This window comes from Capra hircus, chromosome 28, assembly GCF_001704415.2.
Source record: "Capra hircus breed San Clemente chromosome 28, ASM170441v1, whole genome shotgun sequence".
Classification (NCBI taxonomy): Eukaryota; Metazoa; Chordata; class Mammalia; order Artiodactyla; family Bovidae; genus Capra; species Capra hircus.
Window position 1 is genome coordinate 20,760,351 of NC_030835.1, and position 20,173 is coordinate 20,780,523.

A 20,173-nucleotide genomic window follows, 5' to 3' on the forward strand; every position below is an offset into this window, starting at 1 on the left:
TGAATAGGGATAAATTTTGGTCAACTTAGAGTTGATGAGGGATGCTCAGGAAGAGAATAGTGCCAGGTAAGGGGTGGTTTAAAAGGACAGTCTATAATGCAGTGGGACCAGGGAGAAGAAACTTGGAAGTTCCTGGGAGTTTAGGAGTTGGTGGGGAATAGGGCAGAAATCCAGAGCAAAGCAGAAGGCACAGATTCAGAAAGTCCTGGCAAAGCAGAAGTATTTGTGTAATTCCTAGGGCCCCAAAGAAAGAAGATCTTGCTTTAGCAATTATTTCTTTGGCAGAGCTGATGGGAATTGAATTGAGCGACTGAACTGAACTGAACTGAACTGAACTGAACTGAGGGGGTTGATGCTGCTGCTGCTAAGTCACTTCAGTCATGTCCGACCCTTAGCGACCCCATGGACTGCAGCCTTCCAGGCTCCTCCGTCCATGGGATTTTCCAGGCAAGAGTACTGGAGTGGGGTGCCATTGCCTTCTCCTAGTAGGAGGTTAGGGAGGCAGAAACAGGCTCATTAAGAAGTTCAGAGAAGGCAGAACTGATTTGGTGAGAAAGAGTGTGCAATGTGAGTACAATTTCATAAGTTCCTGGAAGAAGTGAAAAACCGAAATTTGGTTCTGAAAAGGTTCATTTTAGGGAGTTCAGAAGGAGCCCGATGGACGGTTACAGGACGGGAGAGAGCTTTCCGAGGCGGCGAGTTTGGAAAGGATCTTCTCCCCTGGCCATACTTCCCTTCTTCTGTCTGTAACAGAAGAGGCCTGAAAAGCGAAGCCAGAAGTAGGGATGTGGGGTGAAGCTGGGTGAAGGGGAGGCGTCCTGCCGGGACGACTCCGCCAGCGGGCCTTGACCCAGGCCCCGCCCCTGGTTACGCCATCAGCCTGCGCCGCGCGGTGCTGCCCTTGGTATTCCGCCCCGCCCGCGCGGCGGTCGGTGGCCTGTCACTGTCTGCTCCGTCCATGGCTAGGGCCCTTGGGTTGTAAATTGACGACCAAAGCTCCCGACGCGGCCCTGGTCCTGATGGCGGCGGCGGCGGCGGCCCTGGCAGCCGCCGAGCCACCTCCCGCGATGCCGCAGGCGGCAGGAGCCGGAGGGCCCGCCGCCCGCCGAGACTTCTACTGGCTGCGCTCCTTCCTGGCTGGAGGTGGGTGACCCCCTGGGGGACCTGGCCGCGCGCGGAGTGGCCAGGGCGGGATCCCGGGCAGATCGGGTGTAAGCAGCAGAGATGACATTCTTCGACTCTGGCTGCTCCAGTGCCCAGCCAGGTGTTTGCCCGATCTGCTGTAATCTCTAATAATCACTGGACTAGTGACAGCAGGACTCTGGGGAGAAACGGCCTCGAGGATAGGCTGGGGATGTGAAAGGGCATAACCAGGCACCCATTCTTCAAGGCTGAATAGCAGGGAAAAGAGGGGAGCCCCGTAAAGGACCCCAGGATCTCAGTGAAACATGCTGGGCACTCCTTTTCTTTATAGAGACTGCGCACGATCGAGTGTAGAATTGGATTTTGCTGTTTGCTTTGCTTAAAAGAAAGCAAAAAAAAAAAAAAAAAAAAAGAAGAAGAAGAAGAAGCAAATACTGGAAGACAGCTGTATAAGAATGACTGGGAAATTGTGCAGAACTGTCTACAACCAAAACTGGTCCCGGTGGTTCTAGCAAACTGTGCAATAGCTACTTGACATGTAGCTGGTGCACCCCTACTGCTGGTGTGAATGTGGGGCCGGAAGTTTCATGTTATCTCTCAGAAATTTCTTCTGCTTTCCCATAAAGAGATATTTCAGTCTCTACCCTCTCTTAATTGGCTGGGTTGTCATCACTTAATTTTTAAGGCTGGGACTTTTTAAAATTTCACATTATAAGCACTTGTAGAAAGATATGTGTACATTGCAGTAGTATTAATAATCATTTTGTTCTGCTGATAAAAACGGAGAAGGCAATGACAACCCACTCCAGTACTCTTGCCTGGAAAATCCCATGGACGGAGGAGCCTGGTAGGCTGCAGTCCATGGGGTCAGGAAGAGTTGGAACCACTGAGCGACTTCACTTTCACTTTAATACGTTGGAGAAGGAAATGGCAACCCACTCCAGTGTTCTTGCCTGGAGAATCCCAGGGACAAGGGAGCCTGGTGGGCTGCCGTCTATGGGGTCACACAGAGTCAGACATGGGACTGAAGCGACTTAGCAGCAGCAGCAGCTGATTAAAAGGTCATTATTTGTACAAGGAAATATTTGAGTGCCTGCTCTGTTTCTGTTACAAGCTCATTGTACATCAGGGAACAAAACAAGGATCCTAGAGTTTATATCGGTTGGGGACTTGTGGTGAGAAAGATAATGAACAACATGAAAAAAATAAGTTGTACGGTATATTAGAGATGACAAATGAAATGGGAAGAAGGAAAAAGGATAATGGGCCAAAGAAATGGAGAAGCTAACTGGTACAGTATTAAATAGGATAATTTGTGGTACATCTCACTGGGAGAATGACACAAGCACACTTGAGAAGGGGAGGGAATTTAGCAAGTTGATTTCTAAGGTGGAGCATTCCAGGTGGAGAGAAAAGCTAAAGCAAAATCTTCAAAGTCAAGGAGGGCCTTGTCATTCAAAGAACATCAGTGAGACCTGTGCAGCTGGAGCCAAGTGATATTGATGGGGCAAGGAGTTTAGAAAGTTAAAGGGGACAGGAAGTGAAGGGTCTTGCAAACCACTGTAAAGATTCTGATTTTTACTGGAGTGAAGTAAGGAGCCATTACAGGTCTGTAGTAGAGAAGTGGCCTGATATGACATATTTCCAAAGGATCTCTTTGGCTGCTCTGTGGGGAATAACTGTAGGGATGTAAATACGGGAGATGGGGGGGGCAGTTTGGTGGTTTTTACAATAATTCAGATGTTAGATGTTGAGTACTTGAATCAGGTTAGTAGCAGGGGAGGTGGTGAAAAATTATGATAATCTGAATATGAAAAGAATACATGGTTTTCTGACAGGTTAGACATAGGGTAAGGAAGAGAAGTCAAGGGGGACTTATTTTGGTCTGAACACCTGAAAGGATGAAGTTGAAACAGGCAGCCTGTAGTTGGAACAGCTTTCATGATAGTGGTGGGGAAAGATCAGGAATTCAGTTTGGGCATGTTATATTTTGTGATGCTGACACTGGAGTAGAGTCTTGGTAACATGTAGGCCAGGTTAGCAACTAGGACTCTCATATGCTACTGATGGTAATGCAAATTGGTACAGTCACTTTGGAGAACTGGCTGTGTGGTTATCTATGGGCATTTGTATACCTGCAGTTGATCCAGCTATGATCCAACAGTTCCACTCTGAGGTATATACCCAACATAGGTATTTATGTTCTAATTTTTGATATTCATACTATCCCTAAAGCAGAAGCAACCCACATGTCCATCAGTGTTAGAATATATAACTGAAATATGGTATTATCATAGAGTGAAATGCTAATAACACTGAAAATGAGTAAATTCCTGCCACATCAACAATGTGTATGAATCTCACAAGTGTAATAATGAACAGGAGGAAGCCAGATGCACTCACTACATACTGTGTGATTGTATTTGTATAAAGCTCAGAAACAGCCAAAGCTAAATTCATATTGTTGGAACGCGGAGGACATTTGGTTGTCTCTGAGAAGCCACAAATAGTGATTTGAGTATAAGAGAGGGACTTTTGGGAGACTGGTAATGTTCCATTTGTTTGATTTGGGTGACCTTTCTGTGGATCACGGAACTAAGATCCCGTGTCCTGAGACTAAGAGTTTGCATGCCGCAATGAAGATCCCCTGTGTGGGACCGCCAAATAAATAAATAAGTATTAAAAAAGGAGTACTGACCTCAGAATGTAATTGTAATGATTAAATTTAAAAGTACCTGAAAAAGCCTAGGCACAGTGCTTGCAGTTGAATCTCTTAACCTAGTAACTCGTACAAAGGAAAGCATACTTGTTTTTTTTTTACTGATGATTAGCAATGGTCTTTGGCAAATATCTCAAGTTTAGTTGCTTAAAATGAAGTTAAAGGCTACATGACCTAACTCAGTGGACTTTTGTAATGATTAATCGAGCCATAAAGTAATATGATGAGCAAGATATTATAAAAGAAACTACTTATTCAGCAGATTCTAAATAATTTTTATATGGTTAATTCATAATGACTGGGAAGATAACAAACTATTCTGAAACCAAATATACCCCAATGCAAATTGTTTTTAGTTTATCCTCAATTTTGAGTGACCATGACTGTTATTTCCATTAGTTCAGATAAGAGAAGCTTGATACAGAAGCTTACATGTGGATTTAATATTTAAGTACAAATAGGCAACTTATTTCTGGATATCTCAGAATATGGGTTTTAGCACCAGTTACATGCTGAGCTATTAAGTAAATGTGTGTGGATTTGAAAAGATTTTGTCTTACATTTAAAAAAATTTCGTAAAGTAAGACTGCATTCATTCATTCATTGAGTAAATGGGTATTGAGTACCTGTTGAATGCCAGCCCCTGAACTAGTCTCTGGGGATGTAGTAGTGAAGCGACCCACGGAATTCCAGTACTCTTTTATCTTTCTTAACAAATATGTGATGATGAACATAATCATAGAAAAGACACCAAAGGCTTTTTTGTAAAAACTCATTTGGTTGAGTGCTTGCTACATATAAGCTACTTCACAAAAGTGTCTTAGTCAGTTCAGGCTTCTGTAACAAATATACTATAATCTGGGAAACTCATAAGAAAAAACTTCTTTCTCCAAGTTCTTGAAACCAGGAAGTCCCAAGGTCATGGTGCCAGCAACTATCTGGGGAGACCCTGCTTCATCATAGCTGTCAACTTCTCACTGTGTTTTTACATGGTGCAATGGGCCAACGGTATCGCTGAGGCCTCTCTTTTGGGGGGATGGTGCTTGTGGGATCCTAGTTCCCTGACCTGGGATGGAACCTCTGCTTTTCTCAGAGGGAGCACAGAGCCTTATCCACTGGACCACCAGGGAAGTGCCTCTGGGGCCTCTGTTATAAGGGCATTAGTTCCATTCATGAGTGTCCTAATTACCTCCTCTAATACCACCTCCCACCTCTAAATACCATCACTAGGAATTAGTTTTCAACATACAAATTTTCGGTTCAATTCAATTTAGTCGCTCATTCGTGTCTAACTCTTTGTGACCCCATGGACTGCAGCACACTGGGCTTCCCTGTCCATCATCAACTCCCAGAACCTACTCAGACTCATGTTCATTGTGTTGATGATGCCATCCAACCATCTCATCCTCTGTTCCCTTCTCCTCCTGCTTTCAATCTTTCCCAGCATCAGGATCTTTTCAAATGAGTCAGCTCTTCGCATCAGGTGGCCAAAGTATTGAACTTTCAGCTTCAGGATCAGTCCTTCTGATGAACGTTCAGGACTGGCTTCCTTTAGGATTGACTGGTTGGATTTCCTTGCAGTCCCAGGGACTCTCAAGAGTCTTCTCCAACAACACAGTTCTAAAGCATCAATTCTTTGGCGCTCAGCTTGCTTTATAGTCCAACTCTCACATCCATACATGACCACTGGAAAACCATAGCCTTGACTAGACGGACTTTGTTGCCAAAGTAATGTCTCTGCTTTTTAATATGCTGTCTAGGTTGGTCATAACTTTTCTTCCAAGGAGCAAGTGTCTTTTAATTTCATGGCTGCAATCACCATCTGCAGTGATTTTGGAGCCCCCCCAAACGAAGACTCTCACTGTTTCCATTGTTTCCCCATCTATTTGCCATGAAGTGATGGGGCTGGATGCCATGATCTTATTTTTCTGAATGTTGAGCTTTAAGCCAACGTTTTCACTCTCCTCTTTAACTTTCATCAAAGGCTCTTTAGTTCTTCTTCACTTTCTGCCATAAGGGTGGTGTGATCTGCCTATCTGAGTTTATTGTTATTTCTCCCAGCAATCTTAATTCCAGTTTGTGCTTCATCCAGCCTGGCATATTGCATGATGTACTCTGCATAGAAGTGAAATAAGCAGGGTGACAATATACAGCCTGGATGTACTCCTTTCCCGATTTGGAGTTTCGAGGAACACAAACTGTATACAGCAAAAAGTCTTCATATATTATCACCTTAGAAGCATGCCAAGCTAGTAGGGCTGAACTGGATTCTGATTTATGTTAAAGCCCATGTATGTACTTTACTCTCATCAACATGTCTGCACAGTGGCATGTGGGAGGGACAAAGTACATAATTGCTGGATGACTGAATGTAGTAGTGAAGGGACCCACAAAGGTCCAGTACTCTTGCATCTTTCTTAGCAAATATGCAGTGATGAAGAGCTGGACTGGACATAATCACAGAAAAGACACCAAGGACTCTTTTGTCTACCTTTTTGTAATAGTGATAACTCATTTGGTTGAGTGGTTATTACATGTAAGGTACTTCACAAATATGTCTCAGTCTGTTCAGCCTTCTGTAACAAAAGTACTATAATCTGGGTAACTTGTAAGAATAAACTTCTTGTGCTGTAAGTGAATAACTGAATTTTATGGGTAAAATTTAGTTATTTCTATGAGAAGTCATCCAGAAGATATTTCAAACAGAGTCTTGTAGCTATGTAAATACCTCCAAGTATCTGTCCCATCACCACATTTAGCAAGATTCCAGTGTTCATCAGCAATTAGGGGGTGTAAATTTTAAATTTACATGTAAATTTAAATTTTTAAATTTTCAAGCCTGACATGCTCAATTATTAAGTTATAGAGAATGGGAGCCAATCGTCTTCATGTCTCTGCTTCTGGGCAGTTCTCTTTGTGGAGATCAAATGAGAGATTAGAGAGTTTGCTAGCTGAATCAGTTCAGTTCACTTGCTTAGTCGTGTCTGACTCTTTGTGACCCTGTGGACTGCAGCACGCCAGGCTTCCCTGTCAATCACCAACTCCCAGAGTTCACTCGAACTCATGTCCATTGAGTTGGTGATGCCATCCAACCATCTCATCCTCTGTCTTCCCCTTCTCCTCCAGCCTTCAATCTTTCCCAGCATCAGACTCTTCAATGAGTCAGTTCTTTGCATCAGTTCAGTTGTGTCTGAATTTATTTTTTTATTTATTAGCCAAATTTATGTATTTATTATTTGTTTAATCATGATTTAATCAAAATTTAATCATGATTTCTATTTGGAAAGAAATGGTATGCCATGTCTTCCTGATCTTTTCAAATTTTGTAGGTATTGCTGGATGCTGTGCCAAAACAACAGTTGCTCCCTTGGATCGAGTAAAGGTTTTGTTACAAGCTCACAACCACCATTACAGACATTTGGGTGAGTTGACAGATGCTGAAGATAAAAATGAAAATGTTATGCATTTGCTGGCTTGGTTTCTAGTTGTGAATTATAGTGGAAAGAGGACACAAAAGGGAGTTCAAGTTTGGAGGCAAATTTACAGGAGATGTAGCTGTTACCATTTTAATATTTTCATTTGTGATAGTGGTTATGTAGTTATCATTTTAGGGTACTAATATACTCTGAACTAAAATCTTTGAATCATTGAAGTAAATACTACATATTTGTTTATTGAGATTAACAAATCACGTCCTTAACAGACACACGTAACAGCTTAGCTTGATTAAAAAAAAAAATACAGTTAGTGATACAGATTAGGTTGTTCCTTTAAACACTTAAGTGTGTGTTGTAGATACCTTAGGACAAACAGAATCCAGTGCAGTTAGTATATATTGATAAACTTGCATTGTTAAATAAATATCAAGTCCTTAGTTCTTCCTTACAGACATAAAAATCAGCTATTATAATTAACTTGGACACTCTAATAACATATCATTGGTGGAAATAAGAATTTTTTATAGCTCTTTTTGGAGGGCATTTTGATAATATACATCAAAGTCTTGAAAAGATAGGTCCTCTTTGGCTTTGCAATTCTAGTTCTAGGAAGTTGTTTTAAGAAAGTAATCAGAAATATGCTCAAAGAGGTATATACAAGAAGCAAAGTATTATTTTTGTTGGTTTAAAATATAAGAGCCAACCAAAATGTTTAATAATAGAGAATTAGTTAAGTTAAATAATAAGCATTATTTAAATAAATAAGTCCATATTATAGACTCTTTTGCAATCATAAAAATTATAAAAGAATTTTAACTGACTAGGAAGGATGTTCATAATAGTTAAATGAAAAAACATTGCAAATGATTTAATGACATTGCATTTTATCTAAGTAAATGTCTGTTTAGAGAAAATGCTAGAAGGAGAAATATGAACATTAAGTGCTTAATTTTCAATGGTGAGATTATAGGTAATTTTTTTTCTCTAAACTTATTTGTAATACATATTGAACATATATTAACTTTTAAATTAGAGAACAAAAGATTTAAAACAAAAAAAATTAATGTGGACAGACACCAAGAAAAAAGTTAGGTCAAGGCAACTAACTCATAATACTCCATTGCTTTTGCAGTTTTATGCTTCAATGATGTATGCTCTGCATGATCTATCCATCATTTTATAAGGATATTTAACAGAGTGAATAATTCAGTCATTTTAACAATTGGGTTTTTAAAACGTGATTTGATTTTTATTTATTGTGGCTCATTTTATTGTCAGTAAGTAAATCTGCTCTTTAAATTGAAAGAAAAAAATTGCTAATATCTCTGTGTCCAGGAATGAATTTATTATCTTTACAGTGTACTGCTCACTCAGGTATAGAAAGAATCCGATCTTTGAAATTATTGAGAGACTATATATAAAACTGGAAAGGAAGGAAATGGTTTTCTTTTGTTGTCTAAATTGAGGATGAAAGGAGTTATATTGTTCAGTATCTGGTGGTGTTTAACAATGATCCAACATATGAATGTCTGAGCAGTATTGTTTTATTCCTTTAAACTTCTCCCCATGCTGATGTATGTTGTTTTGTTTCCTGATTTGTAGTCATTAGGTTACATATTCACATTAGATTTCACGCTCTACAGGGCTGCATGCCATGGGTTGCAGTGTATCCTACAAGGCATTCAAAATTTGAAGTAGAATTCCTGGAATGCAGGAACGAACATATTGGTATACTTTCATGTATCTTTGAAATGTACACCCCCGCCCCCCCCAAAAAGTATTAGTGGCTTTTTAATTTATTTGAAAAATGTTGGGCATTGTATTCTAGATGCCTCCCTTTTTACATGCATAAGGTAGTTTTTAAGCTTTGCTTAAATGTAAAAGCAAACATGATTTTTCACAAAGATGAAAAAGATACGCTATTGAATAAGACTTCCACTTTAGCTTCTTTTAAAAAGTGTATAGCATTACTTCCAAGGCATCAAAAACTTCTTTTTATTTTGAATCAAAATTAATCTGACCAAATGAAAAATAAGGGTTGTAATTAGAATTTCTTCTTCCCCAATTTGCAATGCTGCTGCTAAGTCACTTCAGTCATGTCTGACTCTGTGCGACCCCATAAATGGCAGCCCACCAGGCTCCCCCATCCCTGGGATTCTCCAGGCAAGAACACTGGAGTGGGTTGCCATTTCCATCTCCGATGCATGAAAGTGAAAAGTGAAAGTGAAGTTGCTCAGTCATATCCGACTCTTAGCGACCCCATGGACTGCAGCCTTCCAGGCTCCTCCGTCCATAGGATTTTCCAGGCAAGAGTACTAGAGTGGGGTGCCATTGCCTTCTCCACAATTTGCAATGAGTGTAAGGAATTTTTTTCCTGATCTTTGACCTCCATTTAACTTTTTATAACCAATGTGATATAAAAATAGGGAGTTGAATCATAATAGGCTTATTTAAAAATCCTCTTAATTTTGTTATCTTTATGTTTTATTTTTATTTTTTGAATGTATAATATTTTCACAAGTTCATAATTCATAAAGTATAAAAGCAAACATCTTTCTCCCTCTTTAGCCTTTCATTAGAATTAAGCATTTTTACAATTTTCTTCCATTTCCCTTCAGAGGTTATGTGTATATATACAAGCATATGCTTATATTTTATCAAATGTTCCTTGCAATTCTAGCTTGGTAAAAATAAGAAGGATATAGAAAAGGATCTAAGTAACACACAAGCTTGATATAACGTAGACACAGAAGACGTTGCACCCTACAGAGAATATATATTCTTTCCAAATATGCTTGTAACACATGCAAAAATTGGTTCAATGTTATACCATAAAGAAAAATCTCAATTTCCCAAAGTAGTAATAGTACAGACTGTAGGTTGAAGGAGAAAAAACAGTGTAATTATCTCAAGGAATATTTAAATGCCATTTGAAAACATTCAACATCCAGTGTTTTTTTTTTCCCCTAGGTAAAGATTTTTGTGAAAAGCATATGGCTAAACTTGGCCTTTTAACAGAATTTGAGAGTCTTTGGCTTTTAACAGAAGAGTTTATATAATTTAGATTTCTTTTTCAATTATAGATTTATGTTTTCTGTTCATTGTGCTTTTCTTGTGTCCTCTCCAGCCACCCTCCCTTGCTCTTTGTCTCCTGGTTTCCTCTTTTTTTGAAAATACTTTATCTATTTCACTTCTACTAATTATTTCTCTTTAAATATTTGTAACAAAGAGTCTTAGAGAATAATTTAATAAACATATTTGGAGCCACACAGAACTTCAGAAATAATCGGTATCAGTACAGTTGAAACCTCCTCTATGCTTCTCCGTCATTGTCAGCCTTCCTGTTCCTGCTCCGTGGCCATTGTTCTAAATTTAATTACCCCGAAATTGTTAAAAACAAGTTTGAGTATCTTAAACTGAGCTTAATGTTAGTCTTCTTTTCCAGCAGGAAGGTGTTTTTGATAGAACTTAGGGGTGGTGTCTGAATATATTTAGTTTTATTATTCATATATTTTGGAAGAATATTATGTATTATATGTATATATGTTTACATATATAAATAAGTGAAAGTGAAGTTGCTCAGTTGTGTCCGACTCTTTGCGACCCCATGGACTGTACCCTACCAGGCTCCTCTGTCCATGGGATTTTCCAGGCAATAGTACTGGAGTGGATTGCCATTTCCTTCTCCAGGGGATCTTCCCAAACCAGGGATTGAACCCTGGTCTCCCGCATTGTAGACAGACACTTTATCATCTGAGCCACCAGGGAAGTCCCTATATATATATATATATATATATATATATATAATTCTTTTTAATAATTAGTCCACTTATATATCTGCTTATTAAAAATGCTTTTGGGTTTATCTTTTCTTGGATGTTAGTAAGTACCTACCAGTTTTAATTTCTGGGAAGAGATCAAAAGGTTTCTTGAATTCTAAACTTTGAAATCAGCCCAGTGATTTACCTTCATATTTGATAAAATTTTTGTTTGGAAAATTTGGAAAGAAACTTGAACATAAATAGTTTAATAATATAATTTAAATAGTTCAATAATGGAATGTAGAAGTCTGTACTACAAACAGGATTAATGATTGGTATTATTGGAATAATAAACATCAGTATGTCAGACCAGAGTTAGTCTTTTATCTGTACTCCTAATTGAAGTATACTATTAATAAAAATTTGCCCTGAATTTAGCTTTTTTTTTTTTTTACTTTTTATTATGGAAACTTTCAAGCATACAGAAGTAGAGAGAATGATATAATGAGACCCAGGTTCCCATTACTCTGCTTCAACAATTAGCAACATATGGTCAATTCCATTTCTTATACCATTCCCTCTCCCCACTGGAATATTTTAAGTTAAGCTCCAGATATTATTCTATTCATAATTGCCTCAGCATACATCTCTAGACTAGAAAGACTACCCCCCAAACAATAATAATAATAATTTATTAATATTATATAATATTCATTAAATGTTCAGATTTCCATGAAAGTCTTGTCAACTTTCTTTTCGATTTTACAGTTGGTGTGTTTAATCAGGATTCATATGATATCAATATGTTACAGTGTTAGAATTGGTTGATATATTACTTGTGGCCTATAACATTTTTGTATACTTCTTTACTTTTTTCCTGTTTAGTTATGGGGAAAGAAAACTGGGTTATTTATCCTGTAGAATCCTCCATGTTCTGAATTTGGTTGATTATGTCCCATGTTATTTTAAAAAATTAATTAATTAACGAATTAACCACTGGACCACCAGTGTCCCATATTATTTAGTGTCTTCTTATATCACCTGTATTTTCTGTAAAGTGATAGTTAAATCTAGACTTTGATTGGATATAGGTTCATTTTTTATTTATGGTAAGAATATATCATAGGTGGTGCTGTGTGCTTGTGTAGTTTTTAATTGGTAGGTTTTTAGTTTCTTTTATTAGCAGTTTCCTGCTTGAACAAACCACATATATATCTGGGTCAGTCTAGGAAACCTTCCTTCATCCTTCTAGATACCTAGTCATCTGCATTGCAATATCTGGACTTTGAATATAATTTCTATTAATTTTTTTGGTTATTATAGATTTAATTAATAATTTACTATAACTTGTAGCTGTTTTGCTATGTTTTACATGTTTACATGCTGTGCTTAGTTAGTCGTGTTTGACATGTTTACATGAGGGATGTTTGTGTTATTTGGACATATGATGTATTTTAAGTAGCTTTAAGTGTTATACAGAAATTACTGCTCATGTAATTCATCAAGCAAAATTATATCATGAATGATGGCATAGTAATTTTTATCTGTGATTGTCATGAAAATTTGGATTTAGGTAGTTTTCTCTGTTGTAATAGTATTTTTCTTCTAAAAATCTTTCTAAAAATAGGAGTATTTTCTACATTGCGTGCTGTTCCCAAAAAGGAGGGATACCTTGGATTGTATAAAGGGAATGGTGCAATGATGATTCGAATTTTTCCCTATGGTGCAATCCAGTTTATGGCATTTGAGCAATATAAAACGGTACTTGAACTTTTATCTTTTTTTTTTTTTCCTCTTTTATATCTTTAAATAGCATACTTAGTTGTCAAGGCATTTGCTTTGGCCTTTAACGTTACTTTGGATGAATGGGTAAAGTAATGCCTTTTTGAAGGAATAAAACTTCTGATAATTGAAATTTTTAATATAACTTGAGTTTGGAGTTATCTGTTCCAGAATTATTAGTTATTTTTGATTAGATTGTTTGTGTTCAGACTTATGAAGAAGAGCCAAGTGGATAATAGTAAATCCATAAAATATTAATTGCTTTTTGATGTGCTTTTTGGTTCTCAGTTGTAGGAGAGGAGTACTGAGACTTTGGATTTTCCTAATAAATAAAATAGTGAAACCATATTGTGAAAGTCTGTTTTTAAGTGACATTATAAGTTAACACCTTTCCCCATCTACTAAGTTTCTCTTCTCTGCCTGACTGGAAGTTTATCCTCTCAAACATCTTAGTGTAGAAAGGGATTAAATGCATTACATCACAGGGTATCTTAAAATGAAAAGTAAGCAGTAGAGATTGGGAACAACATTCTAACCTAGTCAGACAGAGATAGTCAATGCTATTATATCAAGACCTCCATAAATGCTTCATTTACATTTTATTCCTACTAATCCCATTTAAGTATTTGTGGTCATCAGTGTGTAGTATAGTATATTTGGCAATATTGTTTCTGTAAAAGTGCATAATCAGAGCAGATGCTACTGAGGAAATTGTTGTTGTTTAGTCGCTAAGTCGTGTCCAACTCTTTTGCGACAGAGGTTGCGACAGAGGAAGTAACTGACCTCCTTTTGATGTGATATAACACTGCTCAGCTTTATATAATTGTGCTCATTTCACTCACATTCAGTACTAATTTCCTTTTTTTTTTTAAAAAAAAAAGCTAGTTCTATAACCCTTTTGAAAACAGTCTTTATCATTAAACAGTGAAGTTGGCAGCATTTAAGAAATATCTCATTTAATTTGTTGCTTTTGGTTTCTAGCTAATTACTACAAAACTGGGAGTTTCTGGTCATGTGCACAGATTAATGGCTGGATCCATGGCAGGTAAGGAGTGGGTGTATTTTATTTCTGCAAATTAATTTCCTATTTAAATACTTAATTTGCTTTAGGTGGTATGTGTGACATTGATCACATAGCACACATTTGTTATCTTCCTATGCTGAATTATGCAAGAAATCATTTATATCCCAACTCAAAGACTTTTGCAGTAGGAGATAGTAAGGAGTAGCCTACACTTAAAACTATGTGAAACATATGTTCCTTTTGACAGATCTACTTCTGGAAATGTGTATTTTTTTCTTTCAAAAAATTTTTTTTAAATTATAATGGCTATAGTAATACATATTCCTATACAATGAAAAATAGTTCCACTCCCTGGAAGCAGTCATATTATTAATAGCAGTTTCTTATGTTATACTTTTTTCCAATACTATTCTATAGGATTAGAACTTTTCTTTTACAATTATCTCAAGACTCTTTCCTGTATCAGTACCTAGATCTTTCTTATTTTTGTAAATAACTGTATTGTATTTTAAGGTAAGAATGTACCATTATTAAGACCATGGGAAGGTGATATATCAAAATCTTAAATTTTTGTGGATATCACAAGGTTTATAAGATTTTGAATATTTTTGGACCTAGATTTATAGTGTGCAACCTGACCTACCTTATCCATAGTTTTGCCTTATCCAATGTTTACTTAGTTCTTTTTCACTTCTGATAGGCTGACCCAAGATCAGTAAGTAGAAAAAAATAACCAGGAATAGTATTCAAAATGTTCAGCAAAACAACTGTAGAGATGCTAAAAAATAGGTCAAGTTTTGAAAGCCTCCAATTAACTTTTTCATGACTGGATCAGGAAATGGTATGTGGTGGTGGTGGGAGTTCTGGTTATGGGAGAGGACTATCACAGGCATTATGGGGGGAGATCTTGGGAGCTGGAGCAACAGCTGTCTGTCAACTGGTATTTCACACTGGCAAGACAGTGCTAATGTGTATTGTGTACTTTCTTTGTACTGGTCACAGACCTGAGTACTTGTACTTGACTTGCAATCTTTGGGCACTTGACATGTAGTTCAAAGAACAATACTATGAAGAAAGTGCTATGATTATCTCTCATTTTACAGAAGGAAAATGTTAATAAAGTTTTTAAATCTTATGATTTATCATTTCTTACATCACTTAAAAGTTTTTTTGTCTCTTAAATTGTAAAAGTGACTGGTCAAACTCTTTCTTTCAGGGTTGTAGGAAAGATGCAGTAGGATTATGAGTTAAATCCTGCTTTGTATTATTTTCTTTTCATGACACTTGATTATTGATTGAATAGCATGTTCATTTGGTGCTTTCAGCTTCATTTTTCTGAAATGAAAGTCATCTTAACATCATAATTTCATTATATACGGGAAAGTAAAAATAAACCAAAGGAACTTCAGTTATAAATTATTTTAAAATAGTTTTATTTATTTATTTTTGGCTGTGCTAGGCCTTTGTTGCTGCACACTCTCTTCTCTGGTTGTGTCCTGCAGGCCTCTCATTGTGTGGCTTCTCTTGCTGTGGAGCATGGGCTATAGGGCAAGAGGGCTCGGTAGTTGTGGTACATGCATGGGCTTAGGTGCTTCACAGCATGTGCAGCCTTCCTGGACCAGGGATTGAACCCGTGTCTCTTGCATTGGCAGATGGATTCTTTACCCCTGAGCCACCAGGGAAGCCCCTCAATTATGTTTTAATTTTAATTTATTATTATTATTTTGGCTGTTCCAGGGCAGGTGGAGTCTTAGATCCCTGACCAGGGATGGATCCCTCACCCCCTGCAGTGGAGGTGGATAGTCTTAACCACTGGACCACCACTGAAGTCCAATGTATTTTGAAAAAGCATTGACATAGTCATCATGAAGTGAATCAGAACTTAGTTGAATAACCTCAGACTTACTTTACAGTGCAGTATTGTTGTTTGTTTGATCAATGTAAGATGTCATAATCTTTTCTCTACTTAGGGCTTCGTAATTTTATACTTTGAGTGAAGGGTAAAATATGATTATCAGAATAGTTCTCACCTCCCATTTATTCCAAGGATAAATAAGCATGTTTAAAATCTTCAGGAATTCTCAAGATTTATCAGAGTACAAAATTACTAAAAATCTTTTTGCTAAATTCTAAAGTTTAAAATTACATTAAAATCATTGAGTTGCTTTTAGAAATATCAGACAACAACCCCTGCACATTCCCCCCCCAAAAAAAAATTTGTAATTTTTAAACATCCTGGTTAAAAGATTTTGTTTTTCTTTAGGAAGATTTGATTAATTGCTGAAATTCAAAAGAAACACACCATATAAAAACATGCTGAAATCAACTGGCTGAAAAATTGTAAAACTAGATCATCAGTTGAGTATTATAGTAATCATACGCATTGTTTTTACCATTCTCTGAGGTATAGTTATGTTATGGCAGTTCCTCAGCCTGAGTTATAGTCTTACAGCTTTTAAGCTAATGCCTCCTCTACCTTCACACGTTTCTGGATGACCTCATTTTCTACAGAGTTTACTGTTTTGGTCACTTTGTTAATCCATTTATTCCATGTTAAGCCACTGGAAGCCAGTAAGAAGACAATGAGAAGGCTTGGGACACGTAAGAGGAAAGAAGAAATAAATGGAGTCTGGGAGAGCAAACGCAAGAGACAAGACAAAAGTGATCCAGATAGGAAGCAGAAAAAAAATACAGGAGTTGTAAAAGTTCACAGAAATTTAAAAAATGAAATGAGTAGTGATGATTTGGATACATAAATCCTAGCAAAATCTGATGTTTAACCAAATTGTGTCATTATGATCAAGCCTTAAAAAATGGTCAGTTTTTTAAATTCTTTTCTATAGTTGTTAAACTCCCTTATATGAACCATTTCAATAAACATGAAACTTGCTTATAGAAAATCTCTCTTCATTTTATTTTGTAAAAATTTCCCTTGCAAAATATTTAGCACAAGCTATAAAAAATTAAGCCACGCTGCAAAATATGTAGTTTTAAAAATATATGGATAATAAGATATTTGCTCTGAATTAAACATGGTATTACAGCCAAACCTTGTCTTAGGAACATCACATTTGCATTGTATTGGTTTAGACTCAGACTTAGAAGAGGCCATTTAGAAAAGTCACTGCCTGGACTGCCAGACATGACTAGTTTGAATACCAATAGATTAAAAAAAAAACAAGTTAAATAGTTAGGAAATGAATAGCTTGAAAACAAATAGCTCAGATGGAGAGCTTACAGTCAAATGGACTGAAGTGAATGAAGGATTGACATTTCCAACAACTGGACTGCTGGCATTCTTCTTTTTTAAGAAATAGTTTTATTTCTGGCTGTGCTGAGCCTTTGTTGCTGCAGGAGTTTTTCTCTAGTTGCTGCGAATAGGGGCTACTCTTTAGTTGCGGTGGGCTTCTCATTGCGGTGGCTTCTCTTGTTGTGGAGCGTGGGCTCTAGAGCCTTGGGTAAGTAGTTGTGGTGCACAGGCTTCGTTGCTTCATAGCATGTGAGAATCTTCCTGGATCAGGGATCAAACCTGTGTCCCCTGCATTCTGGCGGCTTCTCTACCACTACGCCACTAGGGAAGCCCTGACTGCTCGAATTTCTGAACTAAAAATTTAAACGTTAGAAAGTATTAAGTAAAGGTTTGAGAAAATGTAATTATAGGGAAGGCAATATATGTTGTGATATGAACCAGAAAATTTAGTCTCAAATTCTACTCTGTCATACAGAAACTCTGTGGATTTGGTCAAGTCTTTGGTGCTTTACAAAAATAGAAGACTATTTTAAATTTAAAAAGTAACTCATACATCAACTATACTGCAATAAAGAAGATAAAAATAAAAACTCAGCTTGTTAGTTTATGGAATTTTTTATAGATCATATGTTGATAAAAATCTAGGACTTAATAACTAAATTAGCTTATCAAGAGATTTTATCCCTAAAACAAATTATTTCTATTACTTTGGACATTATATTTTTATTATGTTTAAAGTGAAAGTCACTCAGTCATATCTGATTACAGTCCATGGAATTCTCCAGGCCAGAATACTGGAGTGGCAGCAGCAGCAATAGCCTTTCCCTTCTCCAGGGGATCTTCCCAACCCAGGGATTCAACCCAGGTCTCCCGCATTGCAGGTGGATTCTTTACCAGCTGAGCTATCAGGGAAGCCCCTTATTATGTTTAGTCAGTAACAAATTTACCTAAATATTATATATTTTTCAGATTTTTTTTTTCTGTCATGCCACAGGGTATCTTAGTTCACTGATCAGGGATTGAATCCAGGCTCTTGGCAGTGAGAGCATGGAGTCCTAACCACTGGACCACCAGGGAATTTCCCTTACTTAAATTTTAAAAAGAAGATACTGATTTATGCTTTGAATTTTTTTTAAAAAGTGCCCTTATTTTATTTTTAAAAGAATTATTTAGGTAAGTTAAGCATATCTCCATTTTAGGATTAGGAAAAAAAAGTAAAACCGCAGATGTCCTGCCTACTGCTATGGAGATAGTCAGTTTTTCTTTTCTGATATCTTATCTGACAAGTAATAGAATTTTTAAAATACTCATGATCCACTAACACTGTACTCTTTTGGTGCTAACATTTTAACTTCACAGTGGGAAGAATTTGAAAAGATGGTTTTTAGCTGATGATAGTATCATATATATAATTCTGTCAGTAATATTACCTTTGATTTCATTGGGTTTTCATCATTACTATATAATTTGAGACATTACTAATGATAGGAAAGATATATATATATATATAAAATGATTCTTACACATTTTAAGTTTCTACTTTCTTTTCAGGTATGACAGCAGTTATCTGTACTTACCCTCTTGACATGGTTAGAGTACGCCTAGCATTCCAGGTGAAAGGGGAACACACTTATACAGGAATTATTCATGCATTCAAAATGATTTATGCAAAGGTATTTCATTTTTACTTTTCTTGTCTATAACATGCCCTTTTATACTTAGGCAATTATTTTTAATGTTATCTAAGTAGTTTTTGTTTTACTTATAATTATTAACATAATAATTATGAAAACATATCTGTGTTCTAGTGTGCATCCAGGATAATATTTCCATTATAATGTATGCTTTTGTTCTTTTGCATTTATCATAATGAGCTCAATGTAATTTTACTTCTAATTTTTCTTCATGCAAAAGGAAGGTGGTTTCCTTGGATTTTACAGAGGCTTGATGCCTACTATATTAGGAATGGCTCCATATGCAGGTATGTTTTAAATTTGGCAACATCTTGGGTTTTTCATTTGTTGTAGGAATGATTTTAAAGTTGAGCATCTATTATTTAAGCCCCTAATCTGTCCATAATTGCTTTTTTTTCCATTCTAAGGATAACCATTGATTAAATAATTTCTTCTTTCCCCAGTGATCTGTAGTGTTACTTCTTGAAACAATAATAGAGTGCAGTTTTATAAGTCCTTACATTTGGTAGGACAAGTCCCTTGACCGTATGTTTCTTTTTTTTGAGTAATGTAAGGACTGTAAATATCTTGCTATTCCACATGCATTTTAGAATCATTTTTTGATGTTGTACAAAAGTCTTTGTTGGAATTCTGAATGAAATTGCATACAGAGCTTTGACATTTTTTGTTAGATGTATTTATAGATACCTTATAAGCTTTGCTGTGTCTTTTAGAAACATTACATTTTTAGTTTATTGCTTGATTTAATTTTTATATGATTTTATAGCTAGCCATTCTACTTGTTGGTATTATAGCCAGTTACCATGTAAGTGCTTTGGATTTCCTGTGTGGACCATCACATCCTGTGCAAATAACATCATTTTTCTTACTTCAGTTTAAATCATTATTTGTCTATTTATGTTTATCTTGCTGTACTAGCTAAGGATGTACAGTGCATCAGTGAGTACAAGTGGTGATAGTTGGCATTTTGGCTCATTACTGAATTTTAAAGGAAATGTTTCTAGTATTTATTTAGCCTAATGTACTCTTTATCAGGTTGAGGTAGTATGTTAAGAATTTTTATCTGAACTGGTGTTGAATCTTATCAGACACCCTTTTCTGCATTTACTGATATGATAAGTTTTTTCATTTAAATCTATTAATTTGCTGAATGACTTTAATAGATGTTCTAATGTCAGCCCAAATTGGTTATGATACAGTGATCTTTTTATATCCTGTTGGGTTCCATTCACTAATTGTTTTTAGAAGTTTTACATCTATATTTTTGAGTGAGATGTGAGATTAGTTTGCAATTTTCTCTTCTTGTAACATCCTTGTGTGGTTTGGGTATCATGGTTACATAGGTCTCATAGAATGAGTTCAG

The 20,173-nt window shown here is 36.5% G+C and overlaps 1 protein-coding gene across 3 annotated transcripts in view; it reads left to right on the forward strand.

Annotated features, from left to right (window-relative positions):
• The window catches only part of SLC25A16 (solute carrier family 25 member 16), a 28,921-nt gene continuing 9,622 nt past the window's right edge, over window positions 875-20,173 (forward strand). For 2 of the 3 annotated variants that reach the window (XM_013975663.2, XM_018042585.1), the window contains exons 1-6: window positions 875-1,143; window positions 7,192-7,284; window positions 12,688-12,821; window positions 13,824-13,887; window positions 18,668-18,789; window positions 19,031-19,097. In XM_013975663.2, coding sequence (XP_013831117.2) covers window positions 1,020-1,143; window positions 7,192-7,284; window positions 12,688-12,821; window positions 13,824-13,887; window positions 18,668-18,789; window positions 19,031-19,097 — 604 coding nt within the window. In that variant the 5' untranslated portion in view covers window positions 875-1,019. The remainder of the gene's footprint in view (window positions 1,144-7,191; window positions 7,285-12,687; window positions 12,822-13,823; window positions 13,888-18,667; window positions 18,790-19,030; window positions 19,098-20,173) is intronic. The other variant, XM_018042584.1, reaches the window with a different exon arrangement.